At 44.7% G+C, this 14886-nt stretch overlaps 1 protein-coding gene across 9 annotated transcripts in view; it reads right to left on the bottom strand.

The window, feature by feature from the left end:
• Positions 1 to 14886, bottom strand: part of ARID1B (AT-rich interaction domain 1B) — a 411398-nt gene that overhangs the window by 13331 nt on the left and 383181 nt on the right. For all 9 annotated transcript variants that reach the window (XM_073789769.1, XM_073789773.1, XM_073789768.1 and 6 more), the window contains 4 exons: positions 14119 to 14328; positions 10731 to 10935; positions 5329 to 5467; positions 4898 to 5070 (listed from right to left, as the gene is read on the bottom strand). In XM_073789769.1, the coding sequence (XP_073645870.1) occupies positions 4898 to 5070; positions 5329 to 5467; positions 10731 to 10935; positions 14119 to 14328 (727 nt within the window). The remainder of the gene's footprint in view (positions 1 to 4897; positions 5071 to 5328; positions 5468 to 10730; positions 10936 to 14118; positions 14329 to 14886) is intronic.

Raw genomic sequence — 14886 nt, 5'->3', positions numbered from 1 at the left:
GATTTCTGCTGTGGGCTGAGAACCCACAGAAACTGCGAGGGCATACGTGTATGTTGTTTTAAGCCACAAGTTTGTGTTATGCAGTAATACAGGAAGCGAACACAGGCCCAGATCCATACTTATTTGGGTAAGCTGCTGAACTTCTAAGTTTAAGTCCTTGTCTATAAAATGTGGTTGGGAATATCATCTCATGGAATGGTTGTAAGGAAGAGAGGAAATAGAGAGAGAGAGTTACTTCCCTTCCCTTTTAGGAAAAAAAAAAAAAAAAGTGAAAACCTTAACATAACCACCCATGCGCTGACTCACTCTAAAATCAGGATGAAGAAAATCACTAGGGAGCTAAGAACAGCTCAAGAAGGGATGAGATACAACTATTTCTAACAAGGGGTAGAGTGTCAATTAGGTCAAATATGCAAATTAGCATTAGCTCAGAGCCTGAAGGAAATTGAATTGGGTCAGGCCCAGAAACTAGCCTGTAGGCAAATTAAACATTTTAATGCAAATCTTAATTGATATACAGTACTACCACCACCTGAAGGTTACTTTTATGTTCCATGGGATAAAAGCCGATTAAAATTTTGTGGGCTGATAAAATATGTTTGGCTGGTAGAGAGGTGCGAATAGCGAAGCCTGACACTGGCAGAATGTGTTTTGCTTTGTAAGGTGCTTTCACGTACTTTATATCTTACAAGATCTTAACTCAACCTGCAGTAGAACCAGTTTTGACGTTACTTTCCATTTTACAGATGTAAAAACAGACAGACAGAAATAAGGGAGATAACTAGAGCTAAATAACTTAATTCCCTAACAAAGAGTTCTTAAAAATTAATAAGGAAAAAGACAATCAAATTAAAAAATGGGTGAACACGTCGATGGACATTCACAGGAAAAGACAAATAAATGGCCGCTCAATATATGAAAAGATGTATGATCTCATTTATAATTAAGGAAATCCAAGTTAAAACAACTGTGAGGCTTTCCCCCCTCCCAATCTGATTGGCAAATATTAAAACCACTGATAATAATCATTCTTGGTATGGGAGGACCCACATGCTCATGTTAAGAGTATTAAATTGGTATAACTTGCCAATACCTGCTATGATAGGCTATATTTTGGTGACCCCCCCCCCCCAAAGAAGCACACCTCTGGGTGTTCCGTTCATAGCTTGTGAAGTCCCACCCACTAGGAGGCTGGGCACCAGCAAATGTGATGCAGCAGAGAGTTGTGAGCGGCTGCAAGTGAGGCTGCACTCTTGGAGTGCTCCTTCTGGAACCCATCTACCATGTCACGAGGCGCCCAAGGACCTCCAAGAAGAGGCCCTGTGGAAAGGCCCCACGGAGCAGGCCCCCACCAACAGCTCCAGGAGCTCCCAGCAGAGCCTCCAGGTGACACAGCCATTCAAATGACACCCCAGCTCAGCAGAGCTCTCCGTCAGGCTTCAGTGGACAGCGGCCCCTCAGAGCCCCAGCTGAGCACGTGTGGAGCCCAGGGCCACCCCGCCCATCACAGGCTGTGAGACAGAATCAAGTGTTGTTGCTAAAGCTACTAAGTTTGGGGATAGTTTGTTACAATAGTAGAAGGTACTCAGTAAATGAAAAAAGAATTCTTATCCTTTGATGCGGTTATTCTCCTTCTAGGAATCTATTTCACAGAAACGCTCTTACAAGTGTGAGAACACAGCCATGCTTCAACAATCACTGCATCATTATTTATAACAGCAGAATATTATGAACCAAACCACCCATTGCTAGAGCATTAGAAAGAATAAGTAGGACTGTATGTGCAGATGCTAATAAATATTCAACATACGCTGTTTGGGCTTCCCTGGTGGCGCAGTGGTTAAGAATCTGCCTGTCAAGGCAGGGGATACGGGTTCAAGCCCTGGTCGGGGAAGATCCCACACGCCGCGGAGCGACTAAGCCCCTGCGCCACAACTACTGAGCCTGTGCTCCAGAGCCCATGAGCCACAACTACTGAGCCTGTGCTCTAGAGCCCACGAGCCACAACTACTGAGCCCACGAGCCACAAGTACTGAGCCCGCGAGCCACAACCACTGAAGCCCACGCACCTATAGCCCATGCTCTGCAACAAAAGAAGCCACCGCAGTGAGAAGCCCGCGCACCACAACGAAGAGCAGCCCCCGCTGGCCTCTCTCCGCAACTAGAGAAAGCCCGCGTGCAGCAACGAAGACCCAACGCAGCCAAATAAAAATAAAAACACGGTTAAGTTAAACAATATATAAATATTCACTTATTGTTCACTTACAAGCAGTTAATCAATCAATCCCTCAATCAGTGATGAATTAAGTGAGTAGGTGGGGAAGGCAGGCGGGTGGACAGGCGGGGCCGAGGCTACTCAGGGCTGCTGACTCTTAGACTGGGCTCTTTCATCTACTCCACCACCACACTACAGGTCGGCAGCAGGAGCGACAATACCGACACCAACAACAGGCAGTGTGATAGCCACTGACGTTGGTCGTTCAACAGAAAATCAGAGCGCCACCGAGCTCGCCGCCACGGTGTGGTGAACCGAGGAATGGAAAACTTCATTATACAGGGGGTAGGGCTGTAAGAAGATATGTTTCCTGTGGGTTTTCTGCTTATCCGCTTTAATTTGATACTAAATATACCAGTACCGTAAGGCAGCAGGTGAGCTGAAATAGACTGGGGAAATGCGAGGCAGAGCTGCCCGCTGAACCACTGTACCATTCACACGGTTGATGAAAACACATTGCAGAGCTACCTAGTATCTAGCCAGGTGATCCAGTCACCCCCCACTCCCATGTTTATTTTCATTATAAAACAATTAGCGGCGTACGGAAACAAAAGAAATAGAACTCTCGCTGTCTAACATAGCATATGGGTAGGATACTGGAATACTTCACAATAACTTTTGAAACCAGATTCCAAAACTTCATTATTTTTTCCATGTTATTGTCATATTTTCAGAGTCTAAAAATGTTATACATCCACCAACAGCACTAACAACGTGTTCCTTCTAGCGTCTCATACCACTAAGGAAGACAGCTAACGCCAACACTCACAAAGCTTTCGAACCTCTGAGCTTATGGATTTACTGCATGTTCTGCAAAATCTTTACTTGGAATAAGCAGTTCGTAAACCTTTTGAAAGGAAAAATTATAGATTATCTTGCTTTGTATAACAGATATCTGAAATACATATGAAATACAATCTCATTTGTTAATTAAATGGTAATATGCCCAACATCTAAAAATTTGAGATTATTCATTTTTATTTTGCATTGCTCTGTAATACCTGTGAAAGCCAAGGCTTCGGGCTTTATGTTTCTCTCTACTCAAGACAGTATCAAGAAATTCATGTACCCCAAACATCTAAATACAGCAAAAGTACTATTATTCAAGGGATCCCAGAATAAGTACTTCCATAAAAATATTATTCACCATTTTTCTGTACGCTTTTCAAAAAATATTCATAGCATGCCTCAATGTCACAGGACTCAACTGCATCTGGAAGTGTGCCAACAACATTTGGCACGTGGATGCCACTGGAGGAGCTAAAACGGGCTTAGATGGCTACAGTCTCAGGGCTACGGGAGTGCTGGGGGCTGATACCCACGAAGGAGAACCCCACCCTGGGTGTTCGCTAATGTTAGTGAGAACTCTCGGTGACCTCGTCCATCCTACAGCTGTCGATACCACTTCTCTGCTTAGTTCTCCAAGATTATACCTAATTCCAACGCTCTGCCCAGCTCCAGACATACACTCCACAACTTACCGCCCTGACTTATCCACAAGTCAACTCGGGATTTCCTTCTCTAGCTTGTTCATTTCCCAGATGTCCACACCACAGGTAGTAACAGCCAACCTTATTTCCCTCTCTTTCCCAACTGCCCACACTCAGGTGGTAACATCTTCACCCTCTCAGTCACCATCGCTTGGTTCTTCTCCCCACGTTCAGTCCATCAGCACATCCTGTTGTTTCTATCCCCCAACGTATATACCGGGTGGGTCCACTTCTCAAGCTCCCTGCTGGGGTCTAACTCCAACCCATCACCTCTCCCTGGATTATGACAGTGGTCTCCCCATCTCCACCCTCACCTCTCTCCACTATGTTCTCCATAAATATCCAGTTATTTACTTATTTATTTTTAACAAAAAACCCAGTCACCTCACTTCCTGCATAAAACCCCAAACTCATCAACATGCCCAGGAAGGCACAAAGGCTCTGCCCCGTTGGCCTCGACGTGCTCAGCTTGCCCCCTGCTCTCTGTGCCCAGGAGCCTTGCACCTCCTCAAACACACCAGCCCCGCTCCTGCCTCGGCCTCCCCAACTTACTCCCGCTCCCCACGTCTCAGCAGATAACTGACAGCTCCTCTGAGCCCTCTCCTCCCCGCCACCCTCCTTAGGAGATGCCCCTCCTTCCATGACCTCCACCCAACGTCATTGCTCTTTGTGTCCTTTCTTGCCTGTTTGTTTCCTTCCTTCCATCAACCACCATCCTTAATCATATATATGTAGTTTAACTTACTTTTTGTTTCTTGTTTGTAGACCGTCTGGTTTACCAGCATTCTACCTGGCACTCAGCCCCATGCCCAGGTCATGCCATGACGACCATGACACCAACTCCAGGCTGCACTGGGAGCACATTTGCTTACAATACATACCAGTCACTCTTCTAAGGGCTGTGTCTACGTGCATTAACTCAATTAATCCTTGTGGCCCATTATTATCCCCATTTCTAGATGAGGAAACAGACGTACAGAGATGCTAAGTACTGTGCCCAAGGCCAGAAATTTAGTAGGCTGGGGAGCTGGGACTCAAATATGTCTCGAATGGATCAGTGAATCAGTCATGGGATGGCAGACAGAAGAACACCCTCTGGACCAACTCTGCACAGAGGCCCCTCGGCATTTACCTTTTCTCATTCCTCCAAAGGGGTCCTTGTTGGGCTCGTAGGGCATCCTGCCCATCACTTCTGGCATGCTCATGCCCTGCTGGTATGGGGCGCTCGGAGTCATGGAGTTGCGTTTTGGGAATGATGAATCACTTGCGTCTGAGAATGGGTCGTGCACACTGACTGTACTGCTTCTGATAAGATGAGAGACATGAAAGCTTAACGACAGAGCATTAGTCACCTCCAAACACTTACTGAGAAAATAAGCCAAGCTTGAAATCTGTACCTGCAAAAACCATCCAAAGTAAAGCATATGAATAAAACTAGTGGTAGTTAATATTTACAAAACTCACTAGAGAACACCGTTGCCTCTCTCTATAAAAACTTTGCTCCAGAAAAATGAAAATAGACAAATCTGATTTTGTATGGCTCCCCGAGATGTTTCAACGTACCTTCCACCTTGCATTGGGGTAATCTGTCCATGAGGGGTGGAGGCCGGAGTAGGCGGCTTCAGGTCACCTGGAACCTCTGCCATGGAATTACTGCCAGTTGACTGGGGAGTCTGTGGACCTTGCAAGGATCCTGAGTTAGCTGATAGTAGTAGCACCAAGAGAAAATGGGGGAAAATCTAGAGGTTATCAAGTAAGCTCATCCTTGATAGTTATTGAAAAAAAAAAAAAGGAAAGAAAATAAGACATCATCTTATGTAGAAGTAGTAACAATATCCATTGCTGGTAACAATGTAGTAAAATTAATTGCTCTTACATTGTTTACAGTGAAAATCAGTAAAAGCTTTTTTTTGGTAAACTATTTGGCAACACACTTCAGATGTGAGCCATAAAATATATTTATACCTTTTGACTGGGTAATTGCTTTATCCCAAGAAAATAATCTAATATAAAGAAGGCTTTCGGCAGAAAAATGTTTATTTCAGTGTTGTTTATAATGGAGATAATCTGAATATCTGAGAATAAGGAAAAATGGGATGAAAAGTTTGGTATATCAATTTGATGGACTATTAGGAAAATTATCTGGGTCTTAGGCAATGAGAAGTGTTTACGTTGTAAAGCAACGATACAAAGTAATACAGAGCTTTATATCATTTCAATGCCTTCTCAATGTCTGGATATGTCTATGCTGTCATTAACAGTCATCTTTAGAGCTATGAAATCATATTTGTTATTTACAGAACACAAGTCATATTGGTTTGGAGTTCTTTAATGTCAGTATCAGAGTTACAAGACTTGGCTTTAACTATAATTACATTATAATAACAGAGCTCAGAACTGAGCAGATCTTTTAAAAACCTAAGTGGGATTCTTGCAAATAATTAACCTGAAAACATAATATTTTAAGGGCTCTTGCTTTATCATTGATCACAGTCTTTAGCATGTTAGATGTTCAATAGACACTGGTTTCACTTATTAATTAAACAACTACTAATTGAATGAATAAAGTGCTTGCTATATTGTAGGCTGTTTTCTACAGCTGGATGCCCCAAAGACGGAAAAAGACAAGAATTCCTGCCCCCATACAGTTTACAATGACTACTTTCAGAACAGTAACCCTAACAAACAGAACTAATGGCTGCTTGTAAACAATAATATTGCGTATGTTACTACCCACAGCTCCTCTCCTATGGAGTTCCCAAGGCTCACCACAGCTACCACCACCCACACTTTAGAGGAAACGGAGTTGAACAAATCACTGGAGACTACGGAGTGTGCTACAAAGGCGTAAGAAACAGCAATGAGCCTGTTGCTTCTCCTCAGAAAGCCTCAGCTGAGCCCAGACTTTGCTAGCGAGGCCAGGTCTGCCCGGTCCTGGGTCCTGGCTGTGTCGAGAATGAACACTGACGACTACGCTAGCCAATGGGGAGCTTGTTCCATAATATCTCCCCTGGGTGCCCAGGGCTGGAGTGACTCAGGGACGTTCTCACAGGTGCCAGGAAGACTAACTTCAAAAGGAGGTATCTTCTTACATGTAGATACCTTAAAATAAAAACTTACCAACTCATGCTTACAAACCAAATTTTGGTAAAACCCTGGAAATGCGTATTTAAAAAGGAGATATAATAAAAGAAAAAAGTAGAGTCTTTTACAAACGTATAAGGATAACCCTATACATATGACTGCACCGTAGAGCTGGCAGGAGGAATAACTGGTTTCTTAAATCAAGAAGCAGATTGTACAGCAGTCTGTACATCTTCTGTGGAACATGGCTCACAAGGCTGTGATCTCAGAATGACCCTTATTTACAAGTATTCACATTTACAGCTAAGATGGAAAAAAAAAACAGGAAAAATTCTCCCCTCTTGCCAGTGTGTTTTCCTTTCCTTTTAGGAAAAAAAAAAAAAAGAAGGCAGCCAGGAGGCTGGCTCTCCAGGATATCCCTACCTTGTGCCAGAAGTTACAGATGTATACTCGAAAGTAAACAATGCAAAGGTTACTGAAGGTTAAGTGCATCCACACACTTGAGACTGTACAGCCAGACTCCTAGCTGGGAAGATAATTTACACAGCATGAACCCGGTGCCCCAGCTCTGGCTGGGGTTACGGGAAGTAGGGTGGGGAGAAGAGCAATAGCTGATATGTCTCAGGTCTACAGCGACCAGAGGTCACCCAGAGGGCACCTCTGTTTATAACCCGAGCCCCTTTCTCATTTATCTTCCCACTGAGGATTCCCTAGTTGGATCCATGACAATCCATGACAAGTTCTGTGACATCACCCATCAGCTAATAATAGAAATGCAGTCAGCCACCTGCCAGCAAAGATGGATGGGTTTTTGGTTACAGACTTACTAACTGAAAGGGGAGCTTCCTGCCACCTCCCCGCACTCCTCCCAGGCGGGTCCCCTCGCCGCCCCTCCCCGACTCTAGCTTACAGGCGGGCCCAGGCCACCTGGGGAGGCGATTCCTGTGACCGTTCATTAGATCTCCACAAACTTTTACAGTCTGTTATAACAAGAGCCCGCCGGCACCTCAGAGATGCAACCACACCCCCAGTCCTTGCTCAGGCTTCATTCAGGAGCCTTCCTTTGGCTGACTTACTCTAGTCCTCGGAAGATACAACCTGGATCTCTGGCATGAGAAACCACACAGCCACTCAACAATGAAGATCCTGGTGCAGCCCCCAGGGCTAAGGGGTGATACCTCTCAGGGGCTGACAGGATTGAATTTCAGATCAGTATCAGCTGCATCAAATCAAAACTAGAATGCAGAGGGATGACTTAGAATGCTAAGTCATTAGCACTTAGGATTTAAGTTGGTTCAGAATGACCATTTGAAAAAACCGTCTAGAATGTTTCTTAGGAATCTTTTAGTTGTTTGCCTGGATGTACTCGTAAGGAATAAACTACAGTTATGTTCTTATGGGAAAAACCGACTTCAAAGAACACAAACATTGGTTGAAAATTAGTTAAAAAAAATTTTGTAGTACATGAGGCCCTGACGTGGCAAATACCTGGGAATAAGTTGTTTCCCTTCTCTGACAATAAAAATGTTTCACAGGCATTTTCCTTAATGATAGGTCTGGAATCAAAGAGGCCACAATGCACAGATGCTGGAGGAGATGCCTGGTCTTTGGTTGAGAGGCTGACGTGACTCACTGCCCTACTGCCCAGTCCGTGTGTCCGTCTCTCTTGCTGAGCGGTGTGCAGAGCACATGAGCCAAGCAGACTGGCCCCGTGCACCCTGCACGATGCCTTCCAGGCCTTGCACTGGCTGAATGGCTAGACTCAGGAAGTTTTCCTCCCCTGCTTCCTGTTTCACAGGACTTGGGCTCCATTTGGACCACTAGGAAGAATGCATTATCAGAAGTGCATCTGCAATCCAAGCTCTTTTGTGCAGTTAAAGCGATAATGTTGCCATAAAAACGGTAGTTTAAAAAAAAAAGGGGGGAAAGGAAAGAGCTGACTGTTAAGAGAACAGGCCCTGTACTTTCTGAACTATCTATACCTCAGCAGGATTTCTTGTACTGAAGCTGATGCACACTGGGAGAGCTATTCTCCATACAGAAGTGCAGACCATTCAGTGACATGAGTTCTTTCCTGGCAAATAAAATATACTTTTAGATCTGCGCAGACATTGCCACTTTGGTCCCTACACCCCACCGGGTTTTTATTTTGGAAAAATAGTTTCAGAGCTGTTCACAGGCAGCTTGTTAATGTGGTGAGATTTTCGAAATTAGATTTCCCCGTTTTTAAAGTACACCATAACTGGCAAAGGCTGTGAATCTTTAAGGGTGGGGTTAGAGAGGAGGACTTCTCTATTTGTATTTAGAACCAACAGATCTATCTCTAGGTATGCTCATTACAAGTGCACCTTGGGCCTAAAAAGTATTTATTTGAGATCTCTAAGTGGCCTTAGATATTGGCATCGCCATCCAGATATCAGCTAGAGGGAATAATTAAAGGAGAAACAACTCCTTTCTTTGGCTCACAGACACCACGTCCTATGTGTAAACAGTTTACCGATTACAGCGCTACTTTAAACACAGGTGTAGTAGGCACACCTACCTCTCTAATGCCAGAGCCAGATGTCTGAGATCAAGGCCCGGTTTTCCCACTCACTAGCAATAATGGGCCAGTCTGCTTAGATTATTTATTTATCGAATTTTTGAATTTTATTTTATTTATTTTTTTATACAGCAAGTTCTTATTAGTTATCTATTTCATACAAATTAGTGTATATCAGTCTGTTTAGATTTTATGTGCCTCAGTTTTCTCAGGGATTTTAGAACAGTATCTTTATCACAGGGCTAACATGAAGATTAAATGATTAAAGCACTTAGAAGAGCGTCTGGCACACTGTCAGTGCTCAAGAAATACTGGCAATGAGCTATGATCATCTGATCGCAGAGCAAGCCTCTGCTGGGGGAAGTGGCAGGTACAATCAGCCCCATCTTGTATGCAGGACAGTGTGACTAAGCGTGGACCACCCCAGGGCTTGGACACAGCCAGAAACAGACAACAGAATGATCAAATTTAACTTGAGTGAGGTCACCACCCAGAACTAAGGATGATGCAAGTTTCTTCCCATCTCTAATATCGTATTTATCAGAAATATAATGATCCAGTAATATCAAATTTGAAACACTAACAGGCAGAACAAAAGCTAGCGGGAGAGCTGAAAAGAATGGCAGGGTCTCCACCAGCTGAGTGAAGAGATAGGAGAGAAGGAAGGTATCATCAATATGATTTTGCTTATGAGAATTTAAGTGAATCACCATTATTCCTAAGCGGTATTTTAAGATTCCTGACCTTGGGGTCAAAGTTAACTGGACTACTCTTTCTCAGAAATAGGGCTATATAGACCTTTATCTTGACAGTTTGCTGAATTCCCTACAAGCAGAAACTTGCTTGGCAGGGGATATTAAAAACTAAGTCCAAATTCTGTTTTGTTAACGTACAAATCGGAGTGTCTCTGACAGAGGCAGAGCTGGTAGAAGCTGGCCGTTAAATCCGCAGAGTGGCGTTTCCAGCATCAGCACAGGTTACTGGGGAGACTTATTTTGACGGTTAGATGGAATATTTTAAAATAATTGTATAAGGAATAAAGGTATAAAACTCAGAATTCCAAAGTCTACTTTGGCTAAAAAAGGTAAAGCAAAAGAACCGTGCCTTCCAAGTGCTGACCAGAAATGACAATACCCCCAATTTTATTCTTTCTTCCCTTAAGCGCTGCCAACGGGGTCTAATTAAACAGACAAGGCAGAAGAGAACACCCCTGGCTCTCTAAGATCCCAGTTTGCTCTGCTCGCTTTACTCTGAGCGGCCTTCTTAGAGCCTGGGAGGGACTCCATGGGGGCGGGGTCCCCGGCTCGACCGCCGCTACAGCTGCAGCACCACCACTTACCAGGAGAGGGCGGCTGGAGCTTGGGCTGCTTCTTGGTGTCTCCCGTGCTGAAGACTTCCGGCGGGGGCTCCTCCCCTCGCTCAGTCTTGCACTCAAAGGCAAACAGGTACTGAATATACTGCTTTTTCAGGGAGCTCGCTGCACTGCTTGAAGTGCCGACATTTAGGTTGGTTGCCAGCTCGCGCCACTTCTTGTTTTTATTAACCTGGCAAAAAAAAAAAAAAAAAAAAAAAAAAAAAAAAAGGCAGGATCATTGGTTTGCAGCAAAGTGGCTTGTTTAAAGCCAGGAGACAAAAGAAAAGCACTTAATGTCCTGTTTTACTTTTTTTTTTCTTCACTTGCCTCTTTTAACGAATGCTCATTATTCCCACTCAGTAGTGCACAGACAGCATTTACAGTTATAAAACCATTAAGGAACCTGCTGATAGCTACACAGAAAGCACTGCTCGTGGAGATTCTTCTGCCTGGTGCATCTTCTAATGCCTCACGCTCTTCCAGAGCTGGTGCTGTCCGGGCCCAGCAATTTATCTCTGAGCAAATGTACGCTCTCACTCACACTCATCCCCATACCACTTCTTATCTTTAAAAAAAAAAAAAAAAGAAGGGTGTCTAAAAAACTAACATAAGAAGCAATAACAGAACTATTTGGCAAGGTAAGTGTTTGGGCCTTAATATGAAAAACAATATCTTCTTCCAACAGCCGCAAGCTTCCGGAAAGATGAGCCTATAATTTTGGTCCGGGCCCAGCCTCTCACGAGGCTGTCTTGTGGTGTTGGGTGAATAAGGCCCCAGCCAAATGACCCCAGCTTAAAAGCCTGGCCGAAGCCACCAGCCCTGTCTGAGCTGTGGAGGCAGCAGGTCGCTGACTTGGCAGCACCTGTGGGCTTGGGAAGGGGTGCACAGGACTACCCAGTGTTCCCAGTCACACTTCGGATGGAGGGAACACAACTGCAAAAAGAGAAGAGAAAAAAGAAAGGAAGTCCTCAAATGTTATAAAAGGATTTGAGGAATTACTTTAACCTTTTGATTCCCACATGGGAACACAGTTACATGACACTGAAACACGAAGGACACGTGAAGGCCTGCAAATACTTGGGGAATATTTTGCCTTTAGACGTTTCCTGTGTTAAGTAGCATAGGTTAAGGGGACAGTGAGTTTTAATGACATGTTCAATTTTTGGATTCAGACTTTCTCACAAAGCTCTTTATGTCCATTTACTTAGTACTAAACGGTGCATGATAAACCATGGAATACTCCTGGGAACGCTCAATGCCATTTTTGTTACTTAACGCCAGGCTGCAACAAGCAGGCTTGCAATTGCTTCCCAAACAGTAAGCAGAGCGCTGCCTGATATACCCTGAATGAGCTGATCTGTCTGTGGCTGCAGCACCTATTCCAACCACATCTGATGGCCACCAGGTAGAGCGCCAGACAGGGTGTGAGCAACAGTGCTGCCAAGGAGCTCATCACCGCTGTGAATCACTGCTACGTTCAAGCAGCTTCATTAGCTAAGCCAGCAGAGTCCTGCTCACAGACCCAACATGGGAATACACACTACTGACAGAGTGAGGTGTCTAGACGATCCCTACGCTGCTGCGAGGGGTGACACCCAATTGTTTGGCGTCCTGGGGATTCTAAAAAAATCTGTCAGGGGGTCTAGGTGTAAAGAAAGAACGGTCAGGGGAGTCTATGCCCATAGGAGAAATGTCAGGGGTGTCTAGAGAGGAAAGGTCGGGGGGGGGTCTATGCTCAGAGGGGAAAGGTCAGGGGTGTCCAGGTACAGAGGGGAAAGGTCAGAGGGTTTAAGTGCAAGAGAGAGGTGTGTATCCTGACCTCTCCCTTCACTGACCACCACTCACACCTGGTCTGCATCCTATGATTTACCATCTGATCAGGCAGTCTGGGGTCAAGCTCTGATTGCTTCAGTTGTAGGCCTCGGGTCTCGGGTGGGAGGAGGCACCTCAGGGAGGGCTGAGAACAAAGGCCTCTCCTGCATCCCCAAGAGCTGTGTGGCACCGAGACCAGGGCGGGCCCTCGGTGATACCTGTGGATTACACGACCTGCCTTTGGATAGCGAGGCCCCGCACCACCTGAGGCCCGAGCAGCTACTTTCATTGATCTGGGTGGGAGCTCAGGTATTGACAGGTTTTAAATTCTCCCAGGTGGTGCTAATGAACAGCTAGGTCTGAGAACTACGGGCAGAAATAAGGGCTTGCGTTTTGCAATCAGACAGACCTGGCCTCACCACCTAGCCTGAGAATCCCTGGACCACAACATTGTACAGTCAGCCTTCCGTGTCCCTGGGTGATGCATTTGTGAATTCAGCCAACTTCAAATTCAAAGAATCAAAAAAAAAAAATTCCAGAAAGTTCCAAAAATCAAAACTTGCATTTGTACCAGCAAATATTTAGGCAGCATTACATTTTATTGGATATTGTAAGTAATCTAGAGATGATTTAAAGTATACGGGAGGTTGTGTGTAGGTTATATAAATAAGGGACTCGAGCTCTGAGGATTTTGGTGTTCGTCGGGGTCCTGGAACCAATCCCCCATGGATCCCAAGGGACAACTGTACTTCATCTTGTTACATCTCTTCTTCAGGGCTGATGACCTTGCATTTCACGGGTATTGAGAAAAAAAGTGACAAGAAAAAGCACAGTGCCCAGGACGCAGTGGGCACTCACCCCTTAGGACACTTTCCCCCATTCTACTTCGGGACATGGATATACAAACCAGACCCAATGCTAAAAACTGGGCTGAGACTGGGGAGGAAAGTGTGGCCTCTAGGGTACAAAATTGAAAGGGGAATTGCAGGGGAGGCATCTGCACGACCCCAAAACGAGTGCCTCCTGGAATTCTGCACTCCGGGTGCCACTTCTGCCCATGCCAGTCCCAGCCCTGTGAAAAAGGGACAGCACTGCTCTTCTTGTCGCCCAGGTATGGTGGACGTGGTCTTAGAAGGATGACTTAGTTTTCTTGCTCAATTGCTCTGGATAGAGGGAAACAGTGAATTTTTGATTTATATCTAATCTAGACAACTTAGTCATTTGCAAAACATTTTTATTTACTATGGAATTCTGACAGATTCAGTAGAATTCTGGAGCTGTCAGGGACCCGAAAGCAAAATCTAGCCCAAATGTCTCATCTTACAGATGAGGACTGAGACCCATATAAATGACCGAGATCACTCTGCGAGTGGGCAGCGGATCCGGGTCCCTGGCCCCAGCACCCTCCCCCTGCAGCACATGAACATGGATCCCAGTAAAGGTGACCTTCCCAGGGGCTTCGCTTTTTCTTTGTGAGAAAAAAATTCGAGTCTGTATATTCAAAGAAAGCTGCTGTAAGAGCTTATCTATAGCATCTCCTCATTCATTCATTCATTCTCACCTGTGCCAAACCTCCAATCTCTTTAACGCAGACATAGAGTCGGAACAGGTCCAAGGGCTTCTTGCCCACCGCAGGCAGACTTGAGACCGGGGAGCCTCTCTCCTCCATGAAGGTGAGGTATCGGTCTACCCAAAGCTTTCTCTCTGGCTCATTCCCCAATTCATACACCTTTGTGATCTTTTCGCCAGTGGTGGTGGATGAGCTGGACTTCTAGAGCCCAGAAGGAGCATTTGGAGATGGGGCATGGGTGGGCAGAGGGAAAGGGAAGAAGGTGAGAAAAAAGTAATGAGCTACCAAATACAAGAAGAGAAGAAATTTTAAAACTACTGCTATCACACAACAATTAGGAATGAAGGCTACTAGTTCAGGCACAAAGTATACATTGTCTTAATTAAGAATTTACTTTGACTTTAAATAAAGGGCCCAAACTCCCCCTTTTATATACTTGAAAAACAAAAAGAAAGGAACAAAAACTTTCTTTTACTTTATCAATATAAGCGTTGAATCCCAGAAGGCAAGATTCCAATGACACCTCGCGTCATTTTTAAAAACAAAAGGGTGCTAGCTCATTGAATGATCACAGTGAATTTAAAATTTCACACGTAATGTTATAGAGCCCTAAAAAACTACATGGTCTCCTACATTTCCTTGTCAAAATGTGGATGGCCGATGTGTGTCTTCATTAAAACTAAATCATATGGAGGAAGAGCAAACACGTGGTACTTGCTGAAAAATATAAGGTAGGTCACATGTCACAGGACCCAGTGG

The sequence above is a fragment of the Tursiops truncatus genome, chromosome 12 (genome assembly GCF_011762595.2).
Source record: "Tursiops truncatus isolate mTurTru1 chromosome 12, mTurTru1.mat.Y, whole genome shotgun sequence".
Taxonomy (NCBI): Eukaryota; Metazoa; Chordata; class Mammalia; order Artiodactyla; family Delphinidae; genus Tursiops; species Tursiops truncatus.
Note: the sequence above shows the minus strand (reverse complement) of the source record. Positions and strands in the feature narration are given on the sequence as shown.